Raw genomic sequence first — 14,351 nt, 5'->3', positions numbered from 1 at the left:
CCTCAAAATTGTCAATAAATTCCAAACAATTCCTGGAAAATTCAAAATAAAACCACTCAAAACCCTCTCAAATTTGTAAATAAATTCCAACAAATTGTCGGAAAATTCAAAATAAAACCATTTAAAAAATCCCTCAAAATTGTCAATAAATTCCAAAAAATTCCCGGAAAATTCAAAATAAAATACTCCAAAAAATCCTCAAAATAAAAAAAAAATTCAAACATTTCCTGCAAAAAATCGCCAAAAATTCCCCCAAAAATCACCAAGAAATTGCCCCAAAAAAATCATCAAAATTCCCTCTAAAATCACCAAAAAATCGCCAAAAAATTCCCAAAAAATCCCCAAAAAATTCATTAAGAAGTCACCAAAACTTTCCCCCGAAATCACAAAAAATGCCAAAAAATCACTGGAAAATTCAGAAAAAATCACCAAAAATTCCCTCCAAAAAATCGTCAAAATTTCCAAAAAACCCCCCAAAAATTCCAGAAATTTCCAAAAAAACCACAAAAAATTTCCCCAACTTTACTGAGGGGGCTTGGCTTCGCTAAGGAGGCGTGGCTTCGCTGAAGGGGCGTGGCTTCGGCGATCATTGTTCACTCTGGCGTGGGCGAGGCTTTTCTGAGTGGGCGTGGCTTCGGTTAGTGCAGTGTACTCAGTGAGGGGCGTGGCTTTGGTGAAGGGGCGTGGTTTTACCTAACCGCAGTGGGCTCTGTGAGGGGCGTGGTTTCGCCGAGGGGCCCTGGCCTAAACTGGGCCAAAGTTCGAGGCCGCGGGTTCGAGTCCCGGCTAGGGCGGCGGTCATGGCGCGGCGGGTCGTGATTTTCGACCTCGGGGTTCTGCTTAAACCGGGCCTGGAGCATTTCCTGAGCGCCTGCGAGCGCGACTGGGGCCTGCCCAGGTAGGCCCGGCTCGGTTGGGCTCGGTTCGGTTCGGTTCGGTTTGGGCTCGGTTTGGTAAAGCCGCGCCTGGCACGGCCGAAGGTGCCCGCCCGCGTATTAATGGGCGGCGGCGCCGGGCGAGTCCCACGGAATCAACGCGAGAATTTTGTGGTTGGCGGCGCCGCCCGAGAGGGGTTTGAGTTTAGGAAATTGGGGATTTTTTGGGTTTTTTTTGGGGATTTTGGGGTTTGGGGTTTTGGGGATTTTGGGATTTGGGGGTTTAGGATTTGGGGTCTGGAGATTTTTGGGGTTTGGAATTTGGGGTTTGGGGTCTGGAGATTTTTGGGATTTGGGTTTTGGGATTTGGGATATTTGGAGTTTAAGATTTGGGGTTTGGAATTTGGGATTGGGGGTTTGGGATTTTGGGTGTTTGGGATTTGGGGTTTTGGGATTTGGGATTGGGGGTTTGGGGTCTGGGATTTGAGATTTCGGGGATTTAGGATTTGGGGATTTTAGGAATTGGGATTTGGGGTTTTCAGAATTTTGGGGGTGTTGGATTTGGGGTTGTGGGGGGGGTTGGGGGATTTGGGGTTTTTGGGATATTTGGGATTTGGATTTGGGATTTTTTGGGGATTTTTGGGATTTGGGATTTGGGATCAGGATCGGGGGTTGGGATTAGGATTTGGGGATTTTGGGTCTGGGATTTTTTGGGATTTGGGATTGGGATTTGGGGTTTGAGATTTCGATTTGGGAATTGTAGGATTTGGGGTTTGGGATTTGGGATTTTTGGAAATTTGGGGTTTAGGATTTGGAAATTTGGGGTTTTTGGGATTTGGTATTTGGGGTTTTTGGGGTTTAGGGATTGGGATTAGGATTCGGGAATTGGGGTTTCAGATCTTGGATTTGGTTTTTGGGATTTGGGATTTTTTTTATGGTGCCCGGGCTTTGGGATTTTGAGATTTGGGGCTTTTTGGGATGGGATTCGGGGTTTTTGGGAGCTGAGATTTGGGGTTTTAGGGATTATCGGGGTATCCCTGATATTTGGGATTTTATGGGTTCCATGATTTGGGGTTTGGGGTTTTTATGGGATTCAGGGTTTGGGATTTGGGTTCTGAATTTTGGGGTTTTTATGGGATCTGATTTGGGATTTGGGGTTTTTATGGGATCTGAACTTTGGGATTTGGGATCTGAGATTTTGTGGTTTTTGAGGTTTGGGGTTTTTTATGGGTTTTGGATTTGGTGTTTTTATGGGATCTGAGATTTGGGGTTTGGGATTTGGGGTTTTTTTGGGGGGAATTCAGAATTTGGAGTTTTATGGGATTTATTATTTGGGGTTTGGGTTTTTTATGGGATTTGGGGTTTTTATGGGACCTGACCTTTGGGGTATTATTGGGATCTGGGATTTGGGTTTTTAGGAATCTGAGATTTGGAATTTGGGGTTTTTATGGGATCTGGGATTTGGGGTTTTTTGGTTTCTGACCTTTGGGGTTTTTATGGGATTTAGAATTTGGTGTTTTTATGGAATCTGAGCTTTGGGGTTTGGGATTTGGGGGGTTTTTTTTGGGATTCAGAATTTGGAGTTTTATGGGATTTCTGATTTGGGGTTTGGGGTTTTTTTTGGGATCTGGGATTTGGGATTTGGGGATTTTTTTTGGATCTGAGTTTTGGGGTTTTTATGGGATCTGGGAATTTGGATTTTTTATGGGATCTGTGATTTGGGGTATTTTGGGATCGGGGTTTTCCTGGGCTCTGATTTGGGGATTTTTGGATTATTTGGGATTTTCCCGGCCCCTGATTGGCTGTTTTTCCCCCCCAGGGGTTTCCTGGCGGCCGTTCTGGATTCCGGGGGGTCCCAGAGCCCCAAATCCCGAGCGCTGCGGGGCCACATCGGCCTCAGCCAGGTGGGCTGGGATCCATCCGGGGCCTGGGATCCACTCCGGGATCTGGGATCCACTCCGGGATCTGGGATCCACCTTTGGGATTTGGGATCCACACGGGGAGGTGGGATCGACCCTTGGATTTGGGATCAACTCCAGGGTTTGGGATTCACTCCGGGATCTGGGATCCACCTTTGGGATTTGGGACCCACCTTTGGTATCTGGAATCCATTCCAGGGCTTGGGATCCTCCTTCGGTATCTGGGATCCACCCCGGGGGTTGGGATCCACTCCGGGCTGGGGATCCATTCCGGGATTTGGGATCCACCCTGGGGGTTGGGATCTACGCGGGGATTTGGGATCCATCCCGGGGCCTGGGATCCACTCCAGGATCTGGGATCCACCTTTGGGGTTTGGGGTCCGTTCCGGGGCCTGGGATCCACCCCGGGATCTGGGATCCACCTTTGGGATTCCGTATACATTCCGGGCTTGGGATCCACTCCGGGATCTGGGATCCACTTTGGGATCTGGGACCCATTCCAGGGCCTGGGATCCATTCCAGGATCTGGGACCCCGCTTTGGGGTTTGGGATCCATTCCGGGGCCTGGGATCCACCCCGTGATCTGGGACCCACCTTTGGGGTTTGGGATCCACCCCGGGGCTCGGGATCCACTCCAGAATCTGGGATCTGCCTTTGGTATTCGGGATCCACCCCGGGATCCGGGATACATTCCGGGGCCTGGGATCCACCCTGGGGATTGGGATCCACTTTGGGATTTGGGGTCCATTCTGGGGCTCGGGATCCACTCCAGGGCTTGGAATCCACTCCCGGTCTTGGGATCCATTCCGGGGCTCAGGATCCACTCCGGGATCTGGGATCCACCCCAGGGTTTGGGATCCATTCCGAGGCCTGGGATCCACTCCGGGCTTTGGGATCCACTCTGGGATTCGGGATCCACACGGGGGGTTGGGATCCACCCCGGGATTTGGGATCCATTCCAGGGCTTGGGATCAATTCCGGGAGCTGGGACCCATTCCAGGGGTTGGGATCCACTCCGGGATCTGGGATCCACCTTTGGGATTTGGGGTCCGTTCCGGGGCCTGGGATCCACTCCGGGATCTGGGTCCCACCTTTGGGATTCCGGATCCATTCCGGGGCCTGGGACCCACCTTTGGGATTTGGGATCCATTCCGGGGCTCAGGATCCACCCCGGGCTCAGGATCCACCCCGAGATCGGTGATCCATTCCGGGGCCTGGGATCCACCCCGGGATTTGGGATCCGTTCTGGGCTTGGGATCCATTCCGGGGCCTGGGATCCACCCCGGGATTTGGGATGCATCCCAGAGATTTGGGGTTGACCTTGAGGATTTGGGATCAACCTTTGGGATTTGGGATCCACCTTTGGGATTTGGGATCCACCCCAGGGTTTGGGACTGACCCCTGGATTTGGGATCCACCCCAGGGTTTGGGATCCATTCCGAGGCCTGGGATCCACTCCGGGATCTGGGATCCACTCTGGGGGTTGGGTTCCACCCTGGGATTTGGGATCCACCTCTGGGATTCAGGATCCACTCTGGGGCCTGGGAACCACTCCGGGATCTGGGATCAATTCCAGTATCTGGGATCTACTTTGGGATTTGGGAACCATTCCGGGGCTCGGGATCCACTCTGGGGCTTTGGGATCCATCCCAGAGATTTGGGATCCACTCTGGGATTTGGGATCAGCCCCAGGATTTGGGATCCACCCCGGGATCTGGAATCCACCTTTGGGATCCATTCTGGGGCTTGGGATCCACCCCGGGCTTTGGGATCCGTACCAGAGATTTGGGATCCACTTTGGGATTTGGGATCGGGGGGGGGGGGAGGAGGTTTGGGATCGACCCCTGGATCTGGGATCCACTCCAGGGTTTGGGATCCACCCGGGATTCGGGATCCACCCTGGGGATTGGGATCCACTCCGGGATCTGGGATCTGCCCCAGGATTTGGGATCCACCTTTGGGATTCGGGATTCCCCCCGGGATTTGGGATCCACGCGAGGGGTTGGGATCAATTTCAGGTCTGGGATTTGGGTTCCACTCCAGGGTTTGGGATCCACCCCAGGGGTCCGGATCCACTTTGGGATCTGGGGGTCCACCTTTGGGATTTGGGATCCATTCCAGGATCTGGGATCCACCCCGGGCTTGAGATCCATCCCGGGGCCTGGGATCCACTCTGGGATCTGGGGTCCACCTTTGGGATTTGGGATCCATTCCAGGCTTGGGATCCATTCTGGGGCCTGGGATCCACTTCGGGATCTGGGATCCACCTTTGGTATTTGGGATCCACCCCGGGCTTGGGATCCACCCCGGGATTTGGGATCCATCCCAGAGATTTGGGATTGACCTTGAGGATTTGGGATCCACTCTGGGATTCGGGATCCACACGGGGGGTCGGGATCCACCCCGGGATTTGGGATCCATTCCAGGGCCTGGGATCCACTCTGGGGTTTGGGATCCACTCCAGGATCTGGGATCCACCCTGGGATATGGGATCCGTTCCGGGCTTGGGATCCATTCCGGGGCCTGGGATCCACCCCAGGATTTGGGATCCATCCCAGATATTTGGGGTTGACCTTGAGGATTTGGGATCAACCTTTGTGATTTGGGATCCACCTTTGGGATTTGGGATCCACCCCAGGGTTTGGGACTGACCCCTGGATTTGGGATCCACCCCAGGGTTTCGGATCCACTCCGAGGCCTGGGATCCACTCCGGGATCTGGGATCCACTCTGGGGGTTGGGTTCCACCCTGGTATTTGGGATCCACCTCTGGGATTCAGGATCCACTCTGGGGCCTGGGAACCACTCCGGGATTTGGGATCAATTCCAGTATCTGGGATCTACTTTGGGATTTGGGAACCATTCCGGGGCTCGGGATCCACTCCTGGGCTTGGGATCCACTCCGGGGCTTTGGGATCCATCCCAGAGATTTGGGATCCACTCTGGGATTTGGGATCAGCCCCAGGATTTGGGATCCACACGAGGGGTCGGGATCGACCCCTGGATTTGGGATCCATCCTGGGATCTGGAATCCACCTTTGGGATCCATTCTGGGGCTTGGGATCCACCCCGGGCTTTGGGATCCATACCAGAGATTTGGGATTCACTTTGGGATTTGGGATTGGGGGGGGGGGAGGTTTGGGATCGACCCCTGGATCTGGGATCCACTCCAGGGTTTGGGATCCACCCGGGATTCGGGCTCCACCCTGGGGGTTGGAATCCACTCTGGGGTTTGGGAACAACCCTGGGAATTTTGGGATCAGTCTTTGGGATTTGGGATCCCCCCCTGGGATTTGGGATCCACGCGAGGGGTTGGGATCAATTTCAGGTCTGGGATCCACCCTGGGATTTGGGTTCCACTCCAGGGTTTGGGATCCACCCCGGGGGCCGGGATCCACCCGGGGATTCGGGATCCACTTTGGGATCTGGGGTCCACCTTTGGGATTTGGGATCCATTCCAGGGTTTGGGATCCACCCGGGGATTCGGGATCCACTTTGGGATCTGGGCTCCACCTTTGGGATTTGGGATCCATTCCAGGATCTGGGATCCACCCCGGGCTTGAGATCCATCCCGGGGCCTGGGATCCACTCTGGTATCTGGGATCCACCTTTGGTATTTGGGATCCATTCTGGGGCTTGGGATCCACCCCGGGGTTTGGGATCCACCCTGGGGATTGGGATCACACTCTGGGATTTGGGATCCACACGGGGGGTTGGGATCCACTTTGGGATCTGGATCTGCCTTTGGGATTTTGGATCCGCTCGGGGATTTGGGATCCATCTTTGGGATTTGCGATCAATTCTGGGTCTGGGATCCACCCCGGGATTTGGGATCAATTCCAGAGATTCGGGATCCACTTTGGGGTTTGGGATCCAGACGGGGGGGGGGGGTTGGGATCGACCCTTGGATTTGGGATCCGCTCCAGGGTTTGGGAACAACCCTGGGGATTTTGGGATCCGTCTTTGGGACTTGGGAATGATCCTGAAATTCCTGGGATTGAGGATCCACCCCGGGCTTTGGGATCAACCTTTGGGATTTGGGATCCACTCCGGGATTTGGGATCAACCCTGGAATCAGGATCCACTCTGGGATTTGGGATCCACTCCCACATTTCTGAGCTTTTCCAACCGTGAATTTCCCAGATTTTTGGGCTTTTCCAGCCGAGAATTTGGCAGATTTTTGGGGTTTTTCCAACCAGGCATTTCCCAGATTTTGGGACATTTCCAACCAAGAATTTTCCAGATTTTGGGGCTTTTCCAATCAGGAATTTCCCAGATTTTGGGACATTTCCAACTGGGAATTTTCCAGAAGAAATTTCCCACATTTCTGAGCTTTTCCAACCAGAAATTTCCCAGATTTCTGAGCTTTTCCAGCTGAAAATTTTGCAGATTTTGGCATTTTTCCAACCAGGAATTTCCCAGATTTTTGGTGTTTTTCCAACCAGGAATTTCTCAGATTTTGGGGCTTTTCCAACCTGGAATTTCCCAGATTTCTGAGCTTTTCCAGCCGAGAATTTCGCAGATATTTGGGTTTTTCCAACCAGGAAATTCCCAGATTTTGGGGTTTTTCCAACCGGGAATTTCTCAGATTTTGGGACATTTCCAACTGGGAATTTTCCAGAAGGAATTTCCCAGATTTCTGAGCTTTTCCAGCCGTGAATTTCTCAGATTTTTGGTCTTTTTCCAACCAACAATTTCCCAGATTTTTGGTGTTTTTTCAACCAGGAATTTCTCAGATTTTGGGACATTTCCAACTGGGATTTCTCCACCATTTTGCGGCATTTCCAACCAGGAATTTCCCAGATTTTGGGGTTTTTCCCAGAATTTCCCAGATTTCGGGTTTTTTCCCCCGGAATTTTGGGAATTCCCTGATTTTCCCGTTGTTCCCCCCCAGCTGCTGGAGGAGCTGGATTCCAGGTGCCGTTCCCGGCTGCTCTCCCAATGGAGAATTTCCAGATTTTGGGGTTTTTCCAAACAGGAATTTTGGGGATTCTGGGGATTTTCCAACCTGGAATTTCTCAGATTTTTGGGGCTTTTCCAACTGGAAATTTTCCAGAAGGAATTTCCCAGATTTCTGAGCTTTTCCAGCCAAGAATTTCCGGATTTTTGGGGCTTTTCCAAGTGGGAATTTCACAAATTTTGGAACTTTTCTAACTGGGATTTTTTCCAAGGTTTTGGTGCTTTTCCAACTGGAATGTCTCTGGAATTTTGGGACTTTTCCAGCCGAGAATTTGGCAGATTTTTGGTGGTTTTCCAACCAGGCATTTCCCAGATTTTTGGGACATTTCCAACTGGGAATTTTCCAGAAGGAATTTCCCAGATTTCTGAGCTTTTCCAGCCAAGAATTTCTCAGATTTTGGGGTTTTTTCCAACCAGGAATTTTCCCCAAATTTTGGGGCTTTTCCAGGCATGAATTTCCCAGATTTTGGGGCTTTTCCAAGTGGGAATTTCACAAATTTTGGAACTTTCCTAACTGGGATTTTTTCCAAGGTTTTGGTGCTTTTCCAACTGGAATGTCTCTGGAATTTTGGGACTTTTCCAACCGGGGATTTCTCCACCATTTTGGGGCTTTTCCAACTGGGATTTCCCAGATTTTGGGGTTTTTCCAACCGGGAATTTTCCAGATTTTGGGACATTTCCAACTGGGAATTTTCCAGAAGGAATTTCTGACATTTCTGAGCTTTTCCAGCCGAGAATTTCTCAGATTTTGGGGCTTTTCCAACTGGGATTTCTCCACCATTTTTGGGCTTTTCATGCTGGGATTTTTCCCAGATTTTGGGGTTTTTTCCCCAGAATTTCTCAGATTTCGAGGGTTTTTTTCCCCCAGAATTTTCTGGAATTTTGGGAATTCCCTGATTTTCCCATTGTTTGTCCCCCCCAGCTGCTGGAGGAGCTGGACTCCGGGTGCCGTTCCCGGCTGCGCTCCCAATGGAGAATTTCCCAGATTTTGGGGTTTTTCCAAACAGGAATTTTGGGGATTCTGGGGATTTTCCAATCAGGAATTTCCCAGATTTTTGGGGCTTTTCCAACTGGGAATTTTCCAGAAGGAATTTCCCAGATTTCTGAGCTTTTCCAGGCAGGAATTTCCCAGATTTTGGGGCTTTTCCAAGTGGGAATTTCACAAATTTTGGAACTTTTCATGCTGGGATTTTTCCCAGATTTGGGGTTTTTTCCCCCAGAATTTCCCAGATTTCGGGTTTTTTTCCCCGGAATTTTGGGAATTCCCTGATTTTCCCGTTGTTTCCCCCCAGCTGCTGGAGGAGCTGGATTCCGGGTGCCGTTCCCGGCTGCGCTCCCAATGGAGAATTTCCCAGATTTTGGTGTTTTTCCAACCAGGAATTTCTCAGATTTTTGGGACATTTCCAACTGGGAATTTTCCAGAAGGAATTTCCCAGATTTCTGAGCTTTTCCAGCCGTGAATTTCTCAGATTTTTGGTGTTTTTCCAACCAACAATTTCTCAGATTTTTGGACATTTCCAATCAGGAATTTCCCAGATTTTTGGTGTTTTTCCAACCAGGAATTTCTCAGATTTTTGGTGTTTTTCCAACCAACAATTTCTCAGATTTTTGGACATTTCCAATCAGGAATTTCTCAGATTTTTGGTGTTTTTCCAACCAGGAATTTCTCAGATTTTTGGGACATTTCCAACTGGGAATTTTCCAGAAGGAATTTCCCAGATTTCTGAGCTTTTCCAGCCGAGAATTTCTCAGATTTTGGGACATTTCCAACTGGGATTTCTCCACCATTTTGGGGCTTTTCATGCTGGGATTTTTCCCAGATTTTGGGGTTTTTTCCCCAGAATTTCTCAGATTTTGGGGGTTTTTTCCCCCAGAATTTTCTGGAATTTTGGGAATTCCCTGATTTTCCCGTTGTTCCCCCCCAGCTGCTGGAGGAGCTGGATTCCGGGTGCCGTTCCCGGCTGCGCTCCCAATGGAGAATTTCCCAGATTTTGGGGTTTTTCCAAACAGGGATTTTGGGGATTCTGGGGATTTTCCAACCTGGAATTTCTCAGATTTTTGGGGCTTTTCCAACTGGGAATTTTCCAGAAGGAATTTCCCAGATTTCTGAGCTTTTCCAGGCAGGAATTTCCCAGATTTTGGGGCTTTTCCAAGTGGGAATTTCACAAATTTTGGAACTTTTCCAACTGGGATTTTTTCCAAGGTTTTGGTGCTTTTCCAACTGGAATGTCTCTGGAATTTTGGGACTTTTCCAACTCGAGATTTCCCAAATTCTGGCTCTTTTCCAAGTGGAATTTCTCAGGAATTTTGGGTCATTTCCAACCATGAATTTCCCAGATTTTGGGGCTTTTCCAACCTGGAATTTCCCAGATTTTGGAACATTTCCAGCCGAGAATTTCCCAGAATTTTGGTGTTTTTCCAACCAGGCATTTCCCAGATTTTGGGACATTTCCAACCAGGAATTTCCCAGATTTGGGTTTTTTTTCCCCAGAATTTCTCAGATTTCAACGATTTTTTCCCCCAGAATTTTCTGGAATTTTGGGAACTCCCTGGAGGAGCTGGATTCCGGGAGCGACTGCGCTCCCAATGGAGAATTTCCCAGATTTTGAGGTTTTTCCAAACAGGGATTTTGGGGATTCTGGGGATTTTCCAACCGGGAATTTCCCAGATTTTTGGGGTTTTTCCAACTGGAATTTTCCCCATCATTTCTGGAATTTCCACACGTGATTTTCTCTGATTTTGGGTCTTTTCCAAACAGGGATTTCTCTGGAATTTCCCAGATTCTGGGGTTTTTCCAGCCGAGAATTTTGCAGATTTTTGGTGTTTTTCCAACCAGGAATTTCCCAGATTTTGGGACATTTCCAACCAGGAATTTTCCAGAAGGAATTTCCCAGATTTCTGAGCTTTTCCAGCCGAGAATTTCCCAGATTTTGGGGTTTTTTCCCCCAGAATTTCCCAGATTTCGGGTTTTTTCCTCCGGAATTTTGGGAATTCCCTGATTTTCCCGTTGTTCCCCCCCAGCTGCTGGAGGAGCTGGATTCCGGGTGCCGTTCCCGGCTGCTCTCCGTGGGCGCGGCCGTTCCCGACGGGTTCTCGGTGTCGCGGCCGTTCCGGGAGCTCAGCGAGGGCGCCCGGCTCGACCCCGCCATGATGAGGGCGGCACGCGAGCTCCGGGAGCACGGTGCGGAGATGGGAATTCTGGGAATTCTGGGAATTCTGGGAATTTTGGGGATTCTGGGGATTCTGGGGATTCTGGGGATTCTGGGGATTCTGGGGATGGTGGGGATGGTGGGGATGGAATGGTGGGAATGTTGGGAATGTTGGGAATTTTGGGAGTTCTGGGGATTCTGGGGATTAATTCTGGGGATTAATTCTGGGAATTCTGGGGATGGTGGGGATGGTGGGGATGGAATGGTGGGAGTGTTGGGAATTTTGGGAATTTTGGGAGTTCTGGGAGTTCTGGGGAAATTTTGGGGATTCTGGGGATGGTAGGGATTCTGGGAATTTTGGGAATTCTGGGGATTCTGGGGATGGTGGGGATGGGATGGTGGGAATGTTGGGAATGTTGGGAATTTTGGGAGTTCTGGGGATTCTGGGGATTAATTCTGGGGATTAATTCTGGGAATTCTGGGGATGGTGGGGATGGAATGTTGGGAATTCTGGGAGTTCTGGGAGTTCTGGGAATGGTGGGAATTCTGGGACTTCTGGGGAAATTTTGGGGATGATGGGGATGATGGGGATTCTGGGGATGGTGGGGATGGAATGGTGGGAATGTTGGGAATGTTGGGAATGGCGGCCCAGGAGCTGCGGGAGCACAGTGCGGACACGGGAATGCCGGGAATGTTGGGAATTTTGGGAATTCTGGAGATTCTGGGGATGATGGGGATTCTGGGGATTGTGAGAATTTTGGGGATTCTGGGAATTTTGGGGATTCTGGGAATTCTGGGGATGGTGGGGATGGTGGGGATGGGATGGTGGGAATGTTGGGAATGGCGGCTCCAAGAGCTGCGGGAGCACGGTGCGGAGACGGGAATGCCGGGAATTGTTCCGGGAATTCTGGGAATTCTGGGAATTTTGGGGATTCTGGGGATTCTGGGGATGGGATGGTGGGGATTAATTCTGGGGATTCTGGGAATTCCAGGAATTCTGGGATTTTTGGGGATTTTGGGGATGGTGGGGATTCTGGTGATGGAATGGTGGGAATGTTGGGAATGGCGGCCCGGGAGCTCCAGGAGCACAGTGCAGACACGGAGATGGGAGTTCCGGGAATTCTGGGAATTCTGGGGATTTTGGGGATGGTGGGGATTAATTCTGGGGATTCTGGGAATTCCAGGAATTCTGGGATTTTTGGGGATTTTGGGGATGGTGGGGATTCTGGGAGTTCTGGGGATTCTGGGGATGGTGGGGATGGTGGGGATGGGATGGTGGGAATGTTGGGAATGTTGGGAATTTTGGGAGTTCTGGGGATTCTGGGGATTAATTCTGGGGATTAATTCTGGGAATTCTGGGGATGGTGGGGATGGAATGTTGGGAATTTTGGGAATTCTGGGAGTTCTGGGGATTCCGGGAATTCTGGGAGTTCTGGGAATTTTGGGAGTTCTGGGAGTTCTGGGGATGATGGGGATTCTGGGGATGGGATGGTGGGAATGTTGGGAATGGCGGCCCAGGAGCTGCCGGAGCACGGTGCGGACACAGAGACTGGAATTCCAGGAAATCTGGGAATTCTGGGGATTTTGGGGATGGTGGGGATTAATTCTGGGGATTCTGGGAATTCCAGGAATTCTGGGATTTTTGGGGATTTTGGGGATGGTGGGGATTCTGGGGATTCTGGGAGTTCTGGGGATTCTGGGGATGGTGGGGATGGTGGGGATGGGATGTTGGGAATGTTGGGAATTTGGGGAATTTTGGGAGTTCTGGGAATTCTGGGAATTTTGGGGATTTTGGGGATTCTGTGGATTCTGTGGATTCTGGGAATTTTGGGAGTTCTGGGAATTCTGGGGATTCTGGGGATGGTGGGGATGGTGGGGATGGAATGGTGGGAATGTTGGAAATTTTGGGAATTCTGGGAGTTCTGGGAATTCTGGGAATTCTGGGAATTCTGGGGATTCTGGCAATTCTGGGAATTTCTGGGGATTCTGGGGATAGTGGGGATGGTGGGGATGGGATGGTGGGCATGGTGGGAAAGGAGTGGTGGGAATGGAATCTTGGGATGGTTGGGAGTGCTGGGCATGGGAATGTTTGGAATGGTGGGAATGGGATGGTGGGAATGGCGGGGATGGAAAGTTGGGAATGTTGGGATGGTGAGTCTGAAATGTTGGGATGGTGGGGATGGAATGGTGGGAATGTTGGGAATGGCGGCTGCTGCGGGCGGCCCAGGAGCTCCGGGAGCACGGTGCAGACACGGATCCGGGGATTCTGGGAATTCCGGGAATTCTGGGAATTCTGGGAATTCTGGGGATGGTGGGGATGGGATGGTGGGAATGCTGCGGGCGGGCCAGGAGCTCCGGGAGCACGGTGCGGACATGGATCCAGGGATTCTGGGAGTTTTGGGAATTCTGGGAATTTTGGGGATTCTGGGGATTCTGGGGATTCTGGGGATGGGATGGTGGGGATTAATTCTGGGGATTCTGGGAATTCCAGGAATTCTGGGATTTTTGGGGATTTTGGGGATGGTGGGGATTCTGGGGATGGTGGGGATGGTGGGGATGGTGGGGATGGAATGGTGGGAATGTTGGGAATTTTGGGAATTTTGGGAGTTCTGGGGGTTCTGGGAGTTCTGGGAATTTTGGGGATGGTGGGGATTCTGGGGATTCTGGGAATTTTGGGAGTTCTGGGAATTCTGGGGATTAATTCTGGGGATTAATTCTGGGGATGGTGGGGATGGTGGGGATGGAATGGTGGGAATGTTGGGAATTTTGGGAATTCTGGGAGTTCTGGGAATTCTGGGGATGCTGGAGATTCTGGGAATGGTGGGAATTTTAGGAGTTCTGGGAGTTCTGGGGAAATTTTGGGAATTCTGGGGATTCTGGGAATGGTGGGGATGGGATGTTGGGAATGTTGGGAATGGCGGCCCGGGAGCTGCGGGAGCACGGTGCGGACACCGGAATGCCGGGAATTGTGCCGGGAATTTTGGGGATGGTGGGGATTCTGGGAGTTCTGGGGAAATTTTGGGGATGATGGAAATGGTGGGGATGGAATGTTGGGAATGTTGGGAATGGCGGCCCAGGAGCTCCGGGAGCACGGTGCGGACACCGGAATGACGGGAATTGTTCCGGGAATTCTGGGAATTCTGGGGAATTTTGGGGATTCTGGGGATTCTGGGAATTCTTGGGATTCTGGGGATTCTGGGAATTCTTGGGATTCTGGGGATTCTGGGGATGGTGGGGATGGGATGGTGGGAATGTTGGGAATGGCGGCCCACGAGCTGAGGGAGCACGGTGCGGACACCGGAATGCCAGGAATTGTTCCGGGAATTCTGGGAATTCTGGGAATTTTGGGGATTCTGGGAATTTTGGGAATTCTGGGGATGGTGGGGATGGAATGGTGGGAATGTTGGGAATGGCGGCTGCTGCGGGCGGCCCAGGAGCTCTGGGAGTACG

The 14,351-nt window shown here is 50.9% G+C and overlaps 1 protein-coding gene across 3 annotated transcripts in view; it reads left to right on the top strand.

The window, feature by feature from the left end:
- The first annotated feature begins 714 nt into the window (after positions 1–714).
- Positions 715–14,351, top strand: part of EPHX2 (epoxide hydrolase 2) — a 50,243-nt gene continuing 36,606 nt past the window's right edge. For 2 of the 3 annotated variants that reach the window (XR_012579318.1, XM_074536424.1), the window contains exons 1-3: positions 716–898; positions 2,695–2,779; positions 10,774–10,933. Coding sequence is in view for 2 of the 3 variants with exons in the window: in XM_074536424.1 (XP_074392525.1) it covers positions 801–898; positions 2,695–2,779; positions 10,774–10,933 (343 nt within the window). In the remaining variant the exon portion in view is untranslated. Of the gene's footprint in view, positions 899–2,694; positions 2,780–10,773; positions 10,934–14,351 lie in introns of all 3 variants that reach the window. The other variant, XM_074536425.1, reaches the window with a different exon arrangement.

This window comes from Zonotrichia albicollis, chromosome 3 (assembly GCF_047830755.1).
Source record: "Zonotrichia albicollis isolate bZonAlb1 chromosome 3, bZonAlb1.hap1, whole genome shotgun sequence".
In the NCBI taxonomy this organism is placed as follows: Eukaryota; Metazoa; Chordata; class Aves; order Passeriformes; family Passerellidae; genus Zonotrichia; species Zonotrichia albicollis.
Note: the sequence above shows the minus strand (reverse complement) of the source record. Positions and strands in the feature narration are given on the sequence as shown.